General features: G+C 35.1%; 1 protein-coding gene across 1 annotated transcript in view; it reads right to left on the bottom strand.

The window, feature by feature from the left end:
- LOC309673780 (formin) overlaps positions 1 to 19,370 on the bottom strand; it is a gene marked incomplete at its 5' end in the record, with an annotated part of 142,110 nt that overhangs the window by 86,408 nt on the left and 36,332 nt on the right. Inside the window, 2 exons of the mRNA XM_082485644.1 lie at positions 1,007 to 1,157; positions 5,322 to 6,109. Of these exons, the coding sequence (XP_082341770.1) occupies positions 1,007 to 1,157; positions 5,322 to 6,109 (939 nt within the window). The remainder of the gene's footprint in view (positions 1 to 1,006; positions 1,158 to 5,321; positions 6,110 to 19,370) is intronic.

Below are 19,370 nucleotides of genomic sequence, written 5' to 3'. Positions count from 1 at the left end.
CATGCCCCCATCCTGGCCCCATTTTTCATTTTTCACTTTATGCATCACATGAGTTTGAATTTTATAAATTCTATAGCCTTATTTACGTTTCTTATTAACTACTGTGCTAAGACAAAATACAGAAATTTTATGATCAACAATGTTTTTAAAGACCTGATTGCACTGATATGTATCTATGTATGTATATTTCACCTCATATGTATTACAAAATTGGAAAAGGTAGATAGCATAGCTTACATACAAAGTGCCCTCTTGTGGTTCCAAGCAGGTAAAAACCAGATTTATGATGCAGTATATATTTAAATTGGTTTCTAATATATAATCACATTGTTTTAGGAAAACAATATCGATCATTATTCAGCCTAGAATTCTTCCTGCAGCAAATACTACCAATGCCAATTCTTTATCCTATCTGCACATAGTAATTGACAAGTAGAAGCTCTCTCGGTAAAGGATCATGTCTGAGGCAGAAGATATCTGCTCTACAATAATGACATAGCTGCTGCACAAACTTTTGGCATTAAAGATATGAATGTCCTGCCCCTTCCTGACACAGCCGGAAAAAAGTTTTTTGGTATTCCTTATTCAGAACATCTAACAGTCCTACCTTGCTTCATACTTTATTTTTCCTATAAAATTCATCTCAATGGAAGAGAGGTTTTCTAGAATAACTTAATGACAGCCTTCCATTATAAATCAGTTCAAGGGCAGATGTGGCCTGAAATATTGGCACTTTTAGATTCGTATTAGAACTTTCATTCAGTTCTCCTAGACAATATTTTTTCTACCTCACTGGGATGTGGAACTTTCATTTTCAAAGGCAAGAAATCTTCCAAGGTAATTCTCAAGCAACAGTTAAATCAGCAATCCACCTATTTTGCTTTAAAATGAGATTTAAAAACCTATCTATTATCTGTTCATTCAACAATAAATAAAAAGGGAGTTTTCTTAAAATGTAAAACTAAACAGTGACACAAAAAAACAAATACAAAGAAATAATAAATACCTTTTTGGCCTTGGTCTTTTTTTCATAAGTCTCTGATAACGGTTTTCTTTTTTCCTGAGTGGTGTCTTTGGAGAATAAATATTCAAACTCCGTGGTATCAAGTATATCAGGTTCTTCTAGTGATTCCCATAATGTTGGCATAGCAGTTTTCCTATAAAGGGAAAGGTAATAATAACATTTCCAATAAACATTTATGAAAAACCATAATAGATCTAACCATAATAGATGAAAATCCAGAAAAGAGTTAAAACTCAAAGCAACACGCACTGCTGCTATCCAAACCGCTTTCCTTCCCTACACCTTGCTCTTGTAAGGAGTCAAAATGTTTTGCAGACTACTGTACCAAAAAGTTCAGCTATTTAGTACCCATGCCTGCTAGACTATCAAAAGTTTTTGTGTTTGTATTGTACAGTTTTTTGTACAACCACCAAACATTACAACTGGAGCTTGTGCAAATACACCTCAAGAGATTTCTGCCACTTCAGCTAGGATTAGGAGTATTTCAACAGCAGCTTTTTGGAGACAGGCCCAGGAATCTATTTAGACCTATAAAAATAAACAATATCAACAAATAGCGAACAAACTTTACTCAGGCGTGTTTTGAGAGCATTTGGGGTCATTTGTATCAGACTTGATGCACTTCATGTTAGCTGCAGATGTTGTATACGCTCATATTTATCTTTATTGCAGTTCTGAGAAACTAGAGTGATTATGGTCGCCTATATTTTTGGAGACTAAACAGTATTCTGCTCCATTCAACCAACTGTAAATTCCAAATGTGGATTATTTTACTTCTTTTTTTGCCTTCCAAGACCAGATTTAGTTTTGGAACACTTCAGAATTTGTTTACGCAATCCTCTACTTTTGTCTGGATTTGGGGAAAATACTATGTAGTGCTGCAAAAAGAGCACTTCAATTCTGAATGAGCTTTGTTTCAGAATTTCAATACTTCAGGAAAATATATGGGACAAAGTGCTCTTCTTGTCTATCAGTAGAAGGTGGGCCCACTTCTTCCAGCAGATGTCACTAAAAGGCAGTGAAATTATTTGCAGTTAAAAAAAAAGTGATGCAAACTCCTATAAAGTAAGAATGGCTGATGTCACTAAACATGTTTTTACTAGATGTAATATGCAACAAAAAGCAATACCTACCAATTTAAGGGGAAGCAAAATTTTTTTTTGTTTTCCAATTTAGAATTTTTTCTAAAATACTCATTTATTATCGCAAATATTTAAGGAACCCTAATTTTTCCATTAGCATCTGCTGATGCAGCATATTCTGTGTCACAGAACATGCTTACAGCTCCACAGCTCCACTGTCCCTGAGGTCAGCTGTAGTATCAGTCACACTGAAGAATGAAGGGTTCTTTCTGGCTCTGTAACAAGAACTTTGAAGTCCTGGATAGCTGCTGATCTGAGCAGCAGACCCTTGAAGAAGTTTCCAGTTCTAGTGCAGACCATGAAAATGCTGGACCATTACATCTGGCAACCAGTGGTTCATCAGAAAGTTATGACTTAGACCTTATCTTGCATTCAGCAAAAGCTTGATGAACCAGCAGTATTTCAGAACAAATATTTTGATTTCAGTGAATTGATAGGAAGAATTACAATCAGGTTTATTTATGGACCACCTATTCATTCACTATCAAACAATTTTTCACTAGTAGTTTTGGGAAAGTAAAACCAAAACTTCCTGCTCCAAAATATTTCAATGCTTTTAATTCTGAATCATTGAAAGAATACAACTGACATTTCATTAACTGTTTGTTCCTGTCAAACACCTTATATAAAATATTAACACCTTATAATGCTTTATTATACCAGAATAATGATTCTTTCGCATAAAAAATTCAGATAAAAAGCTGTAAACTAAAATACAACTCATATTAAATAATTTAAATGCAGATATTTACTTTAACAGTGTTTAAATATAATCATTAAAATAACTTAAAATAAAAGATTAAGAATAATCATAAATAGTTTTTAATACTAAAATAATTTATAGCAACTTATAATTAATCTATAATAAATCATATTTTGTATATTTCATAATATATAGTAATATAGTCACAATATATAACACAGTATATCATAGTGTGTATATAGTATAGAATATATATTAAGTTATGACTATAGTTCATATATAATAATATAATGTAATTTTTTTTTAAATAAACTTAGCATCTTTGTGACTGCACTTATGCTAAAATAATTTTGAACACAGATCATAATGATTTCAATTTTAAGACCCAAATAATCATGTAATTTCTTTATTTGGATAAAACAGGACCTGGATTTTATTTCATGATTCTAGCAACTCCTTGTTAAACTAGAAATAGTCTGTGTTGCTTAAGCATCCCCAAAAATACTTTTTGAGCCCACCGTCTTAGTGGAGCTCTATGTTCCAGTAAGAAACACCTGAAGCAAAGTTAGAATTAGCCAAAAAGAGCAGCTGAGCAGCACTGAAAGCACATACCACTGTGGCAGTAAGGTATGCATGCTGTCCCAGAAAGTGTAAACGGGAGTACTTCTTTTCTCCTGCCAGCTGAATAAATGGATAGCATAAAAAAAAAAGTTGTGGGATCATTTCAAAAGGACTGTTCAAAAATTGTTTATTTATGCCTGTTCACCAAATGATCTCTTATAAACAAATGAATAAACCAGTAAGTTTCATAGTAACTTTGGATTTGCTACAACAGTATATACTACTAGACTACTTTCACAGAATCATAGAATGGTTGGGTCAGAAGTGACCTTTAAAGAGCATCTAGTCCCACACATCTTTCACTAGACCAGGTTGCTCAAAATCCCACCCAACCTGACCTTGAAGACTTCCAGTGATGAGGCATCCACAGCTTCTCTGGGCAATCTGTTCCTGTGTCTCACCAACCCTGTTGTAAAAAATTTCTTCCTTATATGAAATCTAATTCTACCTCCTTTCAGTTTAAAACTATTGTCCCTTGTCCTGTCCCTACTGTCCTTGGTAAAAAAAAAAACAACACCTTTCTCCATCTTTCTCATAAGCCCCCTTTATATATTGAAAGGCTGCAATAAGGTGACACCCCCCCCAAGCCTTCTCTTCTCCAGGCTGAACAACCCCAACTCTCTCAGTCTGTCCTCACAGGAGAGGTGTTGCAGCCCTCTGACCATTTTCATGGCCTCCTCTGGACCCACTCTAACAGGTCCATGTCTTTGTTGTACTGGGGGCCCCAGAGCTGGATGCAGTGCTCTAGGTGGGGTCTCACACCAGCGAGTAGAGGGGCAGAATCACCTCCCCTGACCTGCTGGCCACCCTTCTGTTACTGCAGCCCAGAATACAGTTGGCTTTCTGGACTTCAAGCTCACTTTGCCAGCTCACGTCCAATTTTTCATCCACCAGTATCCCTAAGTTCTCTTCTGCAGGGTTGCTCTCACTCCATTCATCCCCTCGTCTGTATTGATATTAGGGGTTGCCCCAACTCAGGTGCAGGACGTTGCACTTGGCCTTGTTGAACTTCATGTGGTTTGCATAGGCCCACTCCTCAAGCCTGTGAAGGTCCCTCTGGATGGCATCCCTTCCCTCAAGTGTATCTAGCAGTTTATCCCAGCACTAAATCACAATAAGATGGGTAATTTATTTATTTATTTATTTACACTATACAGGTCTCTGTCAGTACTGAGACTCCTCCATACTGGATGCTCTATGCTACAGGTTCCTGAGCTGCATGTATTTATACATATGCTTTACTTTTCCTGCTCTGACAGAATTCTACACAGAGGTTAAATTCCAGTTTATAACTGTTTCTAGAATTGGAATCAGAGGATGACACAACATAGTGCTCTGAAGATGGTATCACCTGAAATGACTGGAAAGCAAAAATGAAAATCTAAGTTCTCACCTGACCAAACTTTAACATTTCACTTCTAATTCTAACTACGATTTTAAAAACCAGATCTTTCTGACTTCTTAGCTACCTTTTTTCTCTTTAGTGCTATTTCTAGGAACCACCCTGTCGCTAGAGTTGTCCATGGAGTACTTGGATTTTGGGGAAAAACATGACAAAATTTCTTTTTGTTATAATGCACACAATTTCCATTTATAATGCATATAATTTTAATTTGTATTTGACATTTTAAAATAATTTCTTATGATCTATTTTTAGACTTCACGAATTGAGTCTTTTTTTTCTTAAAAAATGTAAATTGCATGCCTCTACACTGATTTTGTTATATATTCCTAGACTGTTAACTTTTTGTTATTAAGTCTTAAATAGTATACATACCCTTGTATCATAGCCTATAAATAGCAACTCTAAGTCCAAATAAATATATTTTACCTGCTGCCTTGTAATTGTATCCGTGTCCAATACAAAGGCTTCATGGGACGGCTGGGTTCAATGGCAGGTTTTCGAGGGCCTTGGTTGGAAGATAAAGTGCTGTTAAAAAAGAACCCAGACCCAGGAGGTGGAGGGGGTGGAGGTAACCCAGATCCAGGCAGTGGAGGAGGAACAGGAGGTCCCACCCCTGGAAGCGGTGGTGGTGGTGGTGGTGGTGCTTGAAAATTCCTACAGCCTTCAGAAAGTGGAGGTGGTGGTGGTGGAGCAGATCCAAACTGAGGTGTTAGTGAAGTCGGATCCATTGGCAAAGGTGGTGGTGGAGGAACTAAACCTGGTAGTGAAGAATCAGGAAGGGGAGGAGGAGGTGGTGGTGGTGGTGGCGGCGGTGGTGGTGGTGGAGGAGGCAGCATTTGTTTTGGTTGACACAATAAGACACTTTCTGAAGACTGTACATTGTAATTTTCCTTATTTTCACTTTGGGCAGAAATACTATGTGTCAAAGAAGAAATATTAAGCTTTTTGGGTACTATTTGGTTATTTTTCACAGCTCTGTTTTCTTCTTCACTAGGCTTTATGAAAGTTTCTCTGTCAGTCTGTATACATACATTTCGGTACGTCTTTGGTGGGTTATCATCTTCAGTAGAAACACCAATATCCTTTGCTTTTTCGTTTCTTCTGTTTAATTTATTATCGAGTTCATTCTTCAGATGTGCAATGGTTTCCTCAAGCTGAGCAGTTGACACAGCATGTTCTCCACGAATATGGAATACCCTGAGTTCAAACTGAGACTGCAGAACAACAACAAGAAAATCCTTAGTGCAAACATTTTTATAAAGCATTTATTTTGTAGTAATTAAAAATCTTCCCATTTAGACTATGTTCTTACGTTAAGGAAACCATAACAACAGAAACACTTGAGTATTAGGTCAGAGTTAGTAGTTTACAGTATTAATTAATATGCATCCAAGTCATGCGTGTGTAGCTTATTATGGCAAATACAGTAGTGTAATATACTTTAATTTTATATCATACTAAGAAGCTTGGATAGATACGCAAACAATATACATGACTTCTTACAGCAGTATGACCAGCTTGTGTTCTAATCAATTTGTGATACAAAATGCTCCTTTTCTTAACTGGAAAGTTAAAAGGTGGGAAATAAAATCTAAGCTCTTGCAAAGATAATAAAACCCAATTTCTTTTCGTTTTATAGAAGAACTAGGACCAATATGTACTCATATGGCTTTTTTTCTTTTCCTGCTGTTACTCTGTCAAAGTTTGTTGTTGCTCAGCTTAATTATTAGTTCAGTTCAACTATCACAAGGTTTTCTGCCATTTGAATTGCTCCAGAGCAATCACCTTTCTTTTTAAACTCAGCATACTGATCCATAAATGAGGTAATGAAGTAAGTTTGCCTTAGGGAATTTAGCTATTTTGTTTATCATAGTATCTTGCCCCTATCAGACATCAAAAACTCCCTGATAGAACAATTTACTTTGAACGTTAAAGATTTTCCCAGCAGTAAATCTGAAGTCACCTTAAAAACACACTGTAAAACAAGCACAGTATTTAACAAAACTACTTATTACATTTAACTGGGCATGAAAGCAACTGTGGTAGTATCATAAACCTTTTCAACCACAGACCTTCAGTCTTTAATTCACAACATAAAATTGGTGGTTTAAACTCAAAATTATATTTGAGGTGGTAGTTTTATGCTTTGTCTTGCTTTTTACTTTCATAAGCACAAAAAAGAAAAGCAGATTTAACAAAAATGACACATTGGGAATCTGTGTTGAATATCTCATCAATGGAAAAGATCAGTTTCCTCCAACTGACTGCAATACAAAAGAGCAATAAGTAATAAAACAAGTTTTTATTTTAATTACCTTACATCTCAAAATAAATCTCGTTCACCAAAATAAGATTAAGTAATATTGAAACCTTTTCAGTTTACATAACTATGATAGTATTTTCAACAAAATTTTCAAGAATATGTATATTAATATTATTTTTTAAAATATTATTATTTATAAAAATATTATTTTTATTCCTATACATAAATAATACATACGTATTCTTAATAAAGGTCTGTTTCCTAGAAAATACTTCTTCAAAAGAGAAGAAATGCTCTAAAATCTTATAGTGAATCAAATGGAGATCAAGCAGCATCCAGTCATTCCATGCAGGTAGAATTTAAACATTCTCTTTCTGTTACGTACTATGACAAGTATGTATAAAGTCTATTATTTTTACTTTATTATACCACAAAGGACAAGTTAGACACCATATGAACATGTAGTGTTAAATAATAAAGAAAAGCAGTGTGTACTAAACTTAGGCACCTTTGACTCCTGAAATTAAGTTAATAACTAAAAATATTTTTTTAAAAAAATACATAAGTCTATGGCTTAAAATTTTGGAGAACGAAATCTCAGAATGCGGAATACTTACTGATACTCACTAGACCTCAATATGCAAATCTCAAAGGAGCCTATGGAGAACTCAAACTAAAACTAAATTAACTAAAATTAACTACATTTAATTAATTAAATTAATCTAAGTTTAAACAAAAATAAATTTTGATGCAACCTTTCTGTCAATACAACCATTCACTACAAAAGATAATTTCTTAACTTTACAAATGGGCTGTTCTTTAGAACTTGTGGGATTTGTATTAGTTTAGAATTCCTCTTGAGATGCATTATACATCGAACTCATAGTTAGCATTTTATTATAAAGATAAGTCACTAAATTTTGTTGTAGCAATTGGGGATACAGTACATATCTAGGCAAATCTTTTCTTTCTTACAATTCGTAAAACAAAGGATAGGAATGATGGAATCTTTTTATACTTTACATTATTATAAACAAATCTAACATACTGAAATGGAATGTAATAGAACTATTTCCATCTCACAATTTCAAGTGGGAAAGAAAGAACTCCAAATTTAGTTTTATACTCTATGTTGTCACCAGAATCCTGAAATATTAAAAATGCGACGTGAACTGAGATATTTTAATGAATAGAAATTAGCGTTCAAAGCACTTGTGCACAACCTTTCCAGTTTTCATCTAAAGGGGAACCGCAGGGTTTTTTACTATGGTATACATATGTCTACCAAAGCTTACAGTTTTATTTCCAGGTGTCTGTCAACAGTCCTTTAAAATGTTTCTGATGGCTACATAACAATACCTGTGGCTGCTGGGAAGAACCGATTTTCAGCTAAATTCAAATCTACCAGGATTTGAATAGATAGAGTTCAAATTATTCAGTATCTTGTCACTGAATCACGTCAGCAGTTATTACTATCATGTTGGCAATATACTGAGTCTGTTTCCATGGCACGCCACGCATCAGACTCCTAGAGTCTTTGAGAACCGCTGTTAAGATGAACAATAACCAAAGGCTATCATTAGAATATAATAGTTTGGTCACAGCTATTTTAAGCAGAATGAAATGAGGAAAAAAAAAAATCAGCAGGAACCAGGGTGTCTGAGGGAGGGAAGGTGCGGGAGGAAGGCTGGAGGCACAGAAGGTATGGGAAGAAGGCTGGAAACTAAAGCTTAGAAAGCCACCCTATGCAGCGTGAACGAACGTGATTTATTCCTGAACAAGGGTCGATGATCTGGAAAACTACCAGAGTAAAATGTCTGTATAAAATGAAAGCAAGACATTACAAAGAACAATTTGGGAGACGTTCATCAGCATGTTTTAGACACAGAGGACAACAATTTTTTTCATTTGAAAAATGCATTTGCCACTCTGCTGACTTGTTTAGAAGCCTGGTTGCCTGCATCTCAACAACATTCATATAAGAAATTGGGATTGTATCTGTAGATTCTACACCCAACAAACTAGCGCAAGGAACACATTTTTCTACTCCCCTGACCATTTCACTTTCTTGCAGCATTAATCCACTCTTTCAGGCAGTACATCAAATTAAGCCCTCAGGCCTTGGCATGTAGAGCATCTCTGGCCTCTCATTGTGTCAACGACTGTTGACAGCCAGTCAGTGACACTATCTAGTTTTTTGTTACATATTTCTCCCTCTCCTGTACACACACACACACGCAAAATTGATACTTAGAGCTGCCTAAATTTCCATGACAGTAGAGATATATCTTCTCCAGATTACTGTCACAAATACCAGATCAGAGGCAAGTATATTTCAATAAAACCTTATTACTATTATTTCCTCTTCAAATTGCCAGCTCAAAAGACAATATAAGTATATAAATAAACGTAATGTTTCAATCACAACTTTGAAAGTACCTCCTAAGTGTCTTAAACCAACCCCCACAGCAATATGGCACAAAAAAAAAAAATACTGCTTTACCGTGGTACAGTCTTTCTTGCATTCATTGTCAATATTAAATATGCAAACAATGCTATGCTAATATGCTGAAGAACACTGTTAGAATTAAGAATTCACAATAATTTTATCAGACAAGGAAGTGGTCTGAAAATAAATGCTAGGATTCAAAAAAGAGAACCGCAACGTACACAGCCACTGAGGGGACTGACCAGTAGTATGGCAGTTCTAGGGGAAAAGGATCTGCGAAGGACAGCATATCACAAACTCATCATGAGTCAACAACTCTGTATTAGATAAATAGAAATGTCATATGCAAAAAAAAAGTAATCCTTGTGCTCTGTTCAGCTACTGAAAGCTGCGCATATGTTCAGGTTAAGAAAAATGCTGTCCCTGTGTTCATAACTGGTATTGAAATCTGGGGCAGCTCATTCCCTATTCGTTTTCTAGGTTCAATCTACATTGCATTTTGTTTCTACCTGACCCTTACTGGATAACACCCCCCTTGTTTCTTTAGTTTCTTTCTGTTTCTATTGCTGAAGCATACTTCCTCTGTACCCTTACATTTGCTTTGGAAGGGGTAATCAGCTTGAGTGTCGTCAACTGGCCTTTTAATCCTATCCTTTTCTGACCTCTAAAACAAACCTTCCTGGCTGGTGTACCTCTTTTTCCATTCTTCCATAGGCTCTCTGCTTCCACCCAATATCCATTCTGAAGACGTTGAACAAATACACAGTTCCGCCTATCCCTCTTCCTGGTAAGTCTTACCTTGCTTCCAAATCTGCGCTTGCTTTGAATGCAGGTTTCAGAGCTTACGCACCCCTGATCCTGACTAAGGTCCATGCCTATTCGCTATTCAAGCATCACCAGTACAGCTGCACCCGCAAAGAATTTTCTTTAATTTCTCAAGGTCAGTCTGGTATCTGCCATTGGAATGGGCACGATGACCCTCAGTTCCCCTAAACACATTTTTATATAAGCTTAGAAGACCTATATCACCTTCTTCCTAAAATTATAGTACTGTTAATGGGTAAACTAAAAGCCACCCCTGAAAAAAAATAATAAATAAAATCAACCCTCTTACTAAAATACATGATATTGCCATGATACAAATATGATTATGTAAATATCCAAAATATTGATACACTGTAACCTGGAAAATAAGAAGAGTTTTTGGAATGGCTTTCCGATGCTACCCTTACACCCAGCCCCTATGACTCCAGTGACTCCCTTTTTGCACCTGCTAAGTGACTTGAAAAAAACACAAAGAAAAAAGGCAAAATATATTTTCTGAAATAATGCCAACAGCTCAGCCTTGGTCCGTGAGACTCAGGAACATATGACGCATATGTTCAAAGGAAGAAAAATCCCCAAAATTGAATCAGTGTACCATACTCCCATTAACCATTACAGTCTCAGATGATAAAGCATGTAGTTAGTCACAAAAGAAAAAAACTATATCCTGTCATTCAGAATGTAACCTACAGGTTGTCTAAATGTCTTTGAAACGATAACGTGGGTTTACACGGACAAATCTCAATACCCCTGTGACAGCTTTTCTCTGTGCTCTGATAGGTGACAGAAAGATTACAGTCTCGTTTTAATACAGTCAATAGAGTCAATTATAGTCCATAAAGTCAATTAAATGCAAGCAACTCAAGTACATTTGTTGTGTTACTGATTTATATAATATGATTTTATGTGGACAAAGACTTTCTTACCATGACATAGAATTGCTCTGACATGAAAAGTTTTAGAACAATTTGGATGTCTGAATATGAGTAAACCATAAATCTTGACAGCAATCTACACTCAAAAATCAGTTGCTGGCTTGTTATTAGTCAAGACCTATTTGCACCATAAATGCTTAAAAATATCCTGAGAAGTACAAGAGTAAGACATAAAAAAAAGTTCTGTAAAACACTGTTTAGAGTAAGCAATATGCAGAACTTTTGCTTTGAAAATGGCAAGTTAATGCTTCACTTTGTGCATAATATTTTTTCACTACTCTTTACAGTGCAATTCTACTTTGAAAAGCAACTGTGTAAAAATGGCACGTCTTTAATGAACAAAGCTGTTCTATGCGTATCAGAGACAGACCTCTTCTTTAACTGAGAAACACACACTTTTACTAGTTTTTACTCTAATTAGCCTAGAAAAACAACACAGTAGAGAGAAAGTGAGCTCAATTTTATTCCCTTCTCTGCCTTTGTGCAATGATTGTTACATCTAATCAGTTACTTATGGCAAGCCATGGAACTGAAAAAAGGGGAACAAAGACGATACAAATTATCTAAGGATATGGTTTCTAGAAGTGGAAATGCTCGGAGGGAGGGTGGGGGAAAAAAAAAGAGAGAGAATAAAAGAAATAAGATAAGAATTATTGAGTTGCAGATGAAAAATATTTTTATAGACTTTACAGCTTTTTTTTTCATAATAGTATTTTGGTCATCAAAGTACTGTGCATAGAAAAGAGGGGGAAAACACATTTTTCACAGACAGCCTCTGAATTTTTGGTTTTGTTCATTCCAACTAATTTCATCTTCAGTTTTTGGAAGAGCTCACACTTTTTATTCTTGTATTGTGTTGACAAAGAAAAAAAAGTCCTTTTTTGTTAAATATCTGTCCTTGAAAAAACATACATTTGTTTTAAATTTTAACAACAATCAAAGATTTAGGACAGGATTCCTCAATGAAAAAAAAAATTAAACTTGTGCCAATTTACATAAAAATCCAAATTCCTAACAAATACCTCAACAAACATAATCAGTTACATATGGTATATCACCATTTTCAAGGGAACGAAGTAAGGATGATTCTTACACCTCATAGTGAAAAAGTAAGCTAAATGACTGACCATTCTCAAACATTCCCAGAACTCTGAATATTTGTATAGGCTGTGTATACAGAGCCCAATTTTCTTTCTAATTTAAAAATACTAAATACATCGTTTTATAGAGGAAACATAGCAAAAGCAGTTGGGAGGAAATTTGACCATAGCGGGTATCCAGAACATTGTTTTTCTATATATTTTTGAGTATTTAGTTATTTAACAATTATTGGCATTCAGGTAGTTGAGAAAGAAAAAAGCCTTATAGCCAGTAATTTTGGAGTAGAAAATTATTGGTGTAGCACATCATTAAAATATACCCAGTTATACTGCAATATACAGATTTTTTTTTACTGTGAACATACAGAACTTACCGCAACATACAGAATTTACTGTGAAAATATGTATCAGGTTTGATATGTTACGAAATACAGCTTCTGATTTAACAACACCTGCAATTACTTGTAAAGACAGATTTGTGATTCTTTGAGCAATTAGTGTTTCCACAAGGATATATTATGAAGGGGTCCTTAATCTCAGTTTACTACACTTAAGTAAAACCTATAAACAGACACCAAGCATGTAGCTATTTCAGTACACATTAAAAAAAAAAGATATTATTTTTCCAACCATTAAGTTGCACGCTTATTCCACTCTGTAATTAAATTGCATTTTGACATGCCAAATATCATTAAACATCCAAAAACCAAAGCAGATCTTTAATAGCTTAACTTTTTAAAATAAAATAGTAAAAATCTATGTTTTTGGAAAGGAAACCTAGATGATCAAGCTGTATATCCTATACTAAGAATTTTAATAATTAAGTATTTATCGGTTACACATTTAGATGCATCTTCCATAGTAACTTTCTTACTTAGTTAATATTTTATCGCCATACTTAGCAGGTGGATTACTATATTTAAACAATGCATATTCATATAATGAGCGAAGTTGTTAAAAGCTCTGTTTCATTATAAAATGCATATTACTGCAAGCTTAAGGAAGTTGTTACAGAAGGAGTAACAGAAGACACCAAATTTGATACAGTTAACATGTCCAGCCTTTATAGGACTCCTACTCATACTATCTGAAGGTCTGACTAATGTAAAAAAAGATTGTCAGTATAACTGTGTAAGTCATGTGAATTATCTGCTAGAAAGAACAAAATCATGCTATCAACCTGGAATTTTGAATTCTTTCATGAATTCCTCCTTCCTATGCCACCAATACAGATGGATACAAAATAAAATCAAACCTTGTACTTCTGGACTAGTATAAAGGGAAAGAGACGGTAAAGAAGTTTTACTACTTCTTCCCTCTCTCACCTTTTGGATTGGACTGAAATAATTGGTGTGATAGACGTAATTTCATCTTTTTCATTGTCACGTCTGGAATAAACACTATCTAACCAAGATTGACTTCAAAAAAGCAAACAGGTAAATGAAAACTGAATGAATGTATGAGAAAGCAATACACTCAATACAAATAGGTATTTAAACGCAACCTAAAGGAAAACTATTTTTGAGCAATGCACTATGTTTTGTACTACATCTGCTGTTATTTATGGTTCTTTTTTTATACTTTTTTAGAAAAATCTTCAAAACCAGCATTCCGCACCTCCCAGAATACAGAAAATCAATGAGAAACTGAAGGTATTAACATAATAATATCTACTCTCTCTACTGCAAAAAAATTCAAATCAAGCATGGCACTTCTATAGTATTTAAATTAACACATTCTTACATTTTCTTGTATGTTTATATGTTTCTAATATTCTTCGAATTCATTGTTCAGTTTCACTCAAAACTATTCTTGATGTAGCCAGTAACATGTTCTTCATGCCAACTCAGAATTAGTTTGCATTTATAACACATTTCGAATAGTACTGCTCTATAGACTCAGTTCTGCATACAAAATTAAGAAACATTTATTAACATCTTCAGCTACCCTTCACTCTCCTCTTGCTATATAGTATGTCAGTTGTATTACCCCATGGCTTTGCTCCCTGAACCTATCTTCTAGCAATACCCAGTGCTGTTTTTCTCTTTGTCTTTTCTATTCTATCTTCTGTGCATATTCAACTGCATACCACATGGGAAATGGGTCACTGAAATGACTACATTCATTATAGGTTTGTTGTCACCCATCACTTTTATTATATTACTATAAAATTATTCTTGTCCTAAATTAAATCCTATTCTTTAGCCATTTGATTCTTTATGTATGCCTTCTGTCTTCTCTTCCTTCTCTTCACCATTTTCCAGGACACAGAATCAGTAATAGCCAGGCTACCATCCTTCCAATTGCAAATCCTGTGTGACTGTCTCCAACAAGAAGTGCCTGCCAAAAGATTTGCAAGCTTTTGGCCAGTGCATGTGTACATATTGAGTCTAGTGGCTCTACAAAGACCATAACGAAGAAATAGCTGTTGGGGTTTTTTTAAAAATGTACCATAAGTTTTTGAAAAAAATAATTCCACAACTGGAACTTATTAAGTACGTCTGCTGACAATGGAATACAGTGGGAGCAGGAATTGAATCAGCTCATTCTTTCACATCAGTGCTAAGATTTCAGTGACCATGTAAGCATAAAGGCAACAAACACACCTCCGTTTTTGTCACTATAGGAAGAGTATGAAAAGCCACGCAAAGCAGATCTATGACACAAGGATCCTGTAGCTGTTTTCTGACCCGGACCATGTATTGCAAGGGACCGCTCCACACAAGATACAAACCACTCCTTGAATTATGAACTGCACACAGTCCTATAATCTTCTAAGCTTCAGCATCTCCTCTTCCAGCTGTTTGTGGACCTTCGATTCTCTCTTAATGTTCTGTCCTCTTTTCCATGGAAAATCACAGAGTGATTTCCAGGTTGCCTTAAAGTTTGCTTTCCTCATCCTGATTGCCTTGTGTCTGCTCTGTAAACGTTTCTGTAAAATTACATTCATCTAGGTTTTGTTTCCTGCACATATACATATTCTCCCGAGTCCTTTCCCTGCTAATAACTATCATCCAACCATTTCAGATTACACAAATTAACTCACTTGGAGAATTTTGTTATATAATACATGTATACAATGTCATCCCTTGAGATAAATAATAGCACTTCTAAAAAACTAGACTAAATATTACTGAATAAAGCCAACTGTTAACAACACTGTTAAAGGGGTACATTTCAGGTTATTAAGTACATATTAACAGTAGATAATTTAGCATTTTATGTACATTTGATATGTTTGGTAGGTAACATAAAATTCCCACTAATACTAAGTTTCTGTTCATTCGAATGAATGTTTTTAAAAAGAATAAAGACATGAAAATATTCAGCTGACAAAACCCAATATAAGCCTGCATGTATCTCAGGTAGCAGTGAGAAGGGAATACCACACCCACAAGAATTTTGCAAGTAAGTAGTGAACAGCAGCTACAAGAGGCCATGTAACATCCAATACGTGTCATGCTACGCAGAAAGGGAGTGATCCTTGCAGAAAGTGACCATGCGTTGATTATTCCCACATGTAAGCTATCTTATGCAAGGAAAAAATCACCTTACACAGTTTGTCAAAAAGGGGTAGCCAGCTAAATTGAGACCTACCTGTAAATTTCAAGGAAAACCGATACTTTCATGGGCAATTTCATTGGTAAACTCGCGACATATTGTTAAACTCCGTTAAACATCTAAATTCTGCAGAATGGAATAAGGCAATTCAGCATGCAACTCATCAATAAATGTAAATGATATACTGCATACAACTTCTCTGAGGCCCAGCTAATTAAAGAATGAAACCACACCAAATGTTTAAAATTCATTTCAAACTTTTGAACTAGGACCATGAACAATTAACATGCAGAATCCAAGCATGATAACAACAGCCTTTCCTATCACAGACATTGTAGTTACTTCCCTATTCTGTTTCTTGCTCGCAGCTGCCACCTTAGTCTTAGGACAGCCTAGGTGACTGCGTCTGTATAGATATAAAAATACTAGCACCTATGCTTTGTGGTGGTGTTCAAAAGACTATATCCAAGAGAAAAAAAAATATTGCTATTCAAATATTTTAAAATACAATATATAAAATTATAGACCAGTGTTTAAAATCCTATTTTAGTTAATCACTTCTTTTGATGACAATTTACTTTGAAGAAGTTACAATATTTCTCATTTGCCAGGGAAATCATACGTATCATTACTTTTACTGATACATATAATGATTTGCCATGTGAAATGTGAAAACGATGCAAAAAATGGCTGAAAACAAGTTGAAGATGAAGTTTCAGTGACAAAAACTACAGAGGCAGTATGGATCCAATAAGAAAACCGATTGTAGTAGAGAGCAAGTTGTCTCTGATCTTGGGAGAATGTTTTTGGACACCTAACAGCTTTTTTATTACTGTGGCTGATTAAAATGAAAAGCCTTACTACTAAAATGTTCTTTTTGATGAGGTTTTTTGCCATGAACTATAGACCTTGCAGTCCAGTGGGATACAAATCCTTTGATCCTGTGCAGTCACATAAATTCAAAGTCGTAAAACAACATTGAATTTGATTTTATTAGTGTGGCTGATGTTGCCAGAATTGTAATACAACCTTGTTTTCCTTCTCTTTTCTTCCTTTTCTTTTGGGGAGGGGGTGGAGAGGAAAGGAGAGTTTACTGTCAACATTGCTTCACAGTATAAAGAACTAATTTCTTTGGCAACCAGACTCCAAGATTAAGCCATTATAAGAAAGCTTGGTAACTGTATAGGAAAGTAATAATATATATCACATTCCGCGAAGTTGCAACCAATGATTTGGTTGAAGCAAAAGTCGAAACAAAAAGCAAGTAAGTACAGCACATGGAAAACATACGCAAAGATACAGTTATATATCTATAGGATAATGGGCAACAATGAATACTACTTTTCAATAGGAAATATTCAGTCAAATAGTGCTGTGAATTTGCTAAGCAAATAAAATAAAGTAACTACGCGTTTAGAAATTGAAGATTTTCATTCTGTATGAACATCATTTTTGACTAAAATTCTATATGACTATATTCTATATGACTACCCTCTCCACCAATATATAGAGAGTTCACATGTGCAATGAAAACAACTAAAAGATTTTGAGGTGTAGCAAGCCATTCACTTCCTAGCGATGGAGGGAAATTAATTTTCTGGGGCCTTTTTGACACCAGATATCAAAATAACAACAGAGGTTCAATTTTACTTTAAGGAACATAGTCACCTAAAAGAGTAATTCTCTGATGCTTACAATTACCACATTCCTCACGTGATGTAAAAAAGGACCTCAACACGTCAAAACAAATGGATTGCTTGGTGAAACAGTCCTTCCCTCAACATAAAATATATTATACTACAAAAAATACTACCTCTTTCGCCATAGCAAAGGAAATGAAGTCAGAGGTTAATTTCACATTCAGCTTCACATTCAGAAAACAACAGTTTTCATTAAGTTACACACTTTCTATGGAAGGACAAAAAAAAAATCTATTCCTTTCCTCACAACCTCATTATAGAAAAGATTTTTTTCATATTGACAATATACTACTTGCCTCAATTATAATGATTAAAGAGAAAACTGAAACTGCAGATATCCTTGTCAAAGCAAAGTATAGGAGGAGATCGTACACACACATGGTTACTTTCATGACTTCTATCTTAGTTTAACTAAGCAGCTTCCAATTCTGCAGATACTATCATAAACTTTAGTGGTAAAAACAGAAGACGGTCTTTAAATACTCGCCAATCAGGCAATACTTAGAAGAAAACCCAACACTGTGTTTATAACCAGTCTTCTTTTTAACACTGTAGAGATTTTTTTGCTAGACTTAGCAGATAAAGATACCACTATACTTATCTAAGATACAGCTTATGAACTCCAGTGATTCTACCTGGATAAATAGAATTTGAACGTCAATTATGGAAATGACTCTGTAATTGCGTAAAAGACATCTCTGGAGACATTCAAAACCCGCCTGGACGCGTTCCTGTGCAACCTGCTCTAAGGTGGCCCTGCTCTGGCAGGGGGGTTGGACTAGATGATCTCCAGAGGTCCCTTCCAACCCTATGATTCTATGATTCTATGATTCTACCTACTTCAAACTAATGTATACCACATACTAATTATGCACAATCACATTATTCTAGACATTCCCATTGTGGGATTTGAAGAAAACATTGCACACACAAAAACATGTTAAAAAAACAACCTTAGTCAATTACTCAAAAGAGAAAACTACAAGTGTGGTTGCCAGAGCAATCTTAATTTTCTCTCTCTCCATCAATGTTTCCATGTAGTGCAGCTACACAGAAACTTTCTCTTTGACAGAACCAGTATCTCATTCAGCAAACACAATGGGAGTTATTCCAAACAATAATCAAAAAATGTATTACGAAAAAGCTGTGAGCTTTTAAGACTTCTGTGTTATGTGCGCTGAAGTTAAACGGTATATAATGAAGAAAGCATGGAACCTCAGGAAGAGACACAACAGTGTTATAACAAAGGCACAATAATGCTGACCTAGAAAAGGAGATTCTATACTTGCTCAAACAGCAAAGTTCCTGCAAGATGAGTCACAAGCCCTTTTAGTCACTGTTTCTCAAGTGGTAACCAACGATACACCTTATTTTCTAAGCAACTATTTGCGATTCTGGGATCCAATTCATAGTTGCAAGGTAAGTTAAAAATTAACTGTGATATGAACACATATGCAAATGTAAGCATCCCAATAAATTTGTTATACCTTAGGTCTCTGTGCATAAAGTATGAATAATAATCATGGAATCACAGAATTTTCAGAGTTGGAAGGGACCTCTAGAGATCACCTAGTCCAACTCCCCTGCTAAAGCAGGATTGCCCAGAGCACATTACTCAGGACTGCATCCAGGCGGGTCTTGA

The sequence above is a fragment of the Vanellus vanellus genome (assembly GCF_965231255.1).
Source record: "Vanellus vanellus genome assembly, chromosome: 6".
Classification (NCBI taxonomy): domain Eukaryota; kingdom Metazoa; phylum Chordata; class Aves; order Charadriiformes; family Charadriidae; genus Vanellus; species Vanellus vanellus.
Note: the sequence above shows the minus strand (reverse complement) of the source record. Positions and strands in the feature narration are given on the sequence as shown.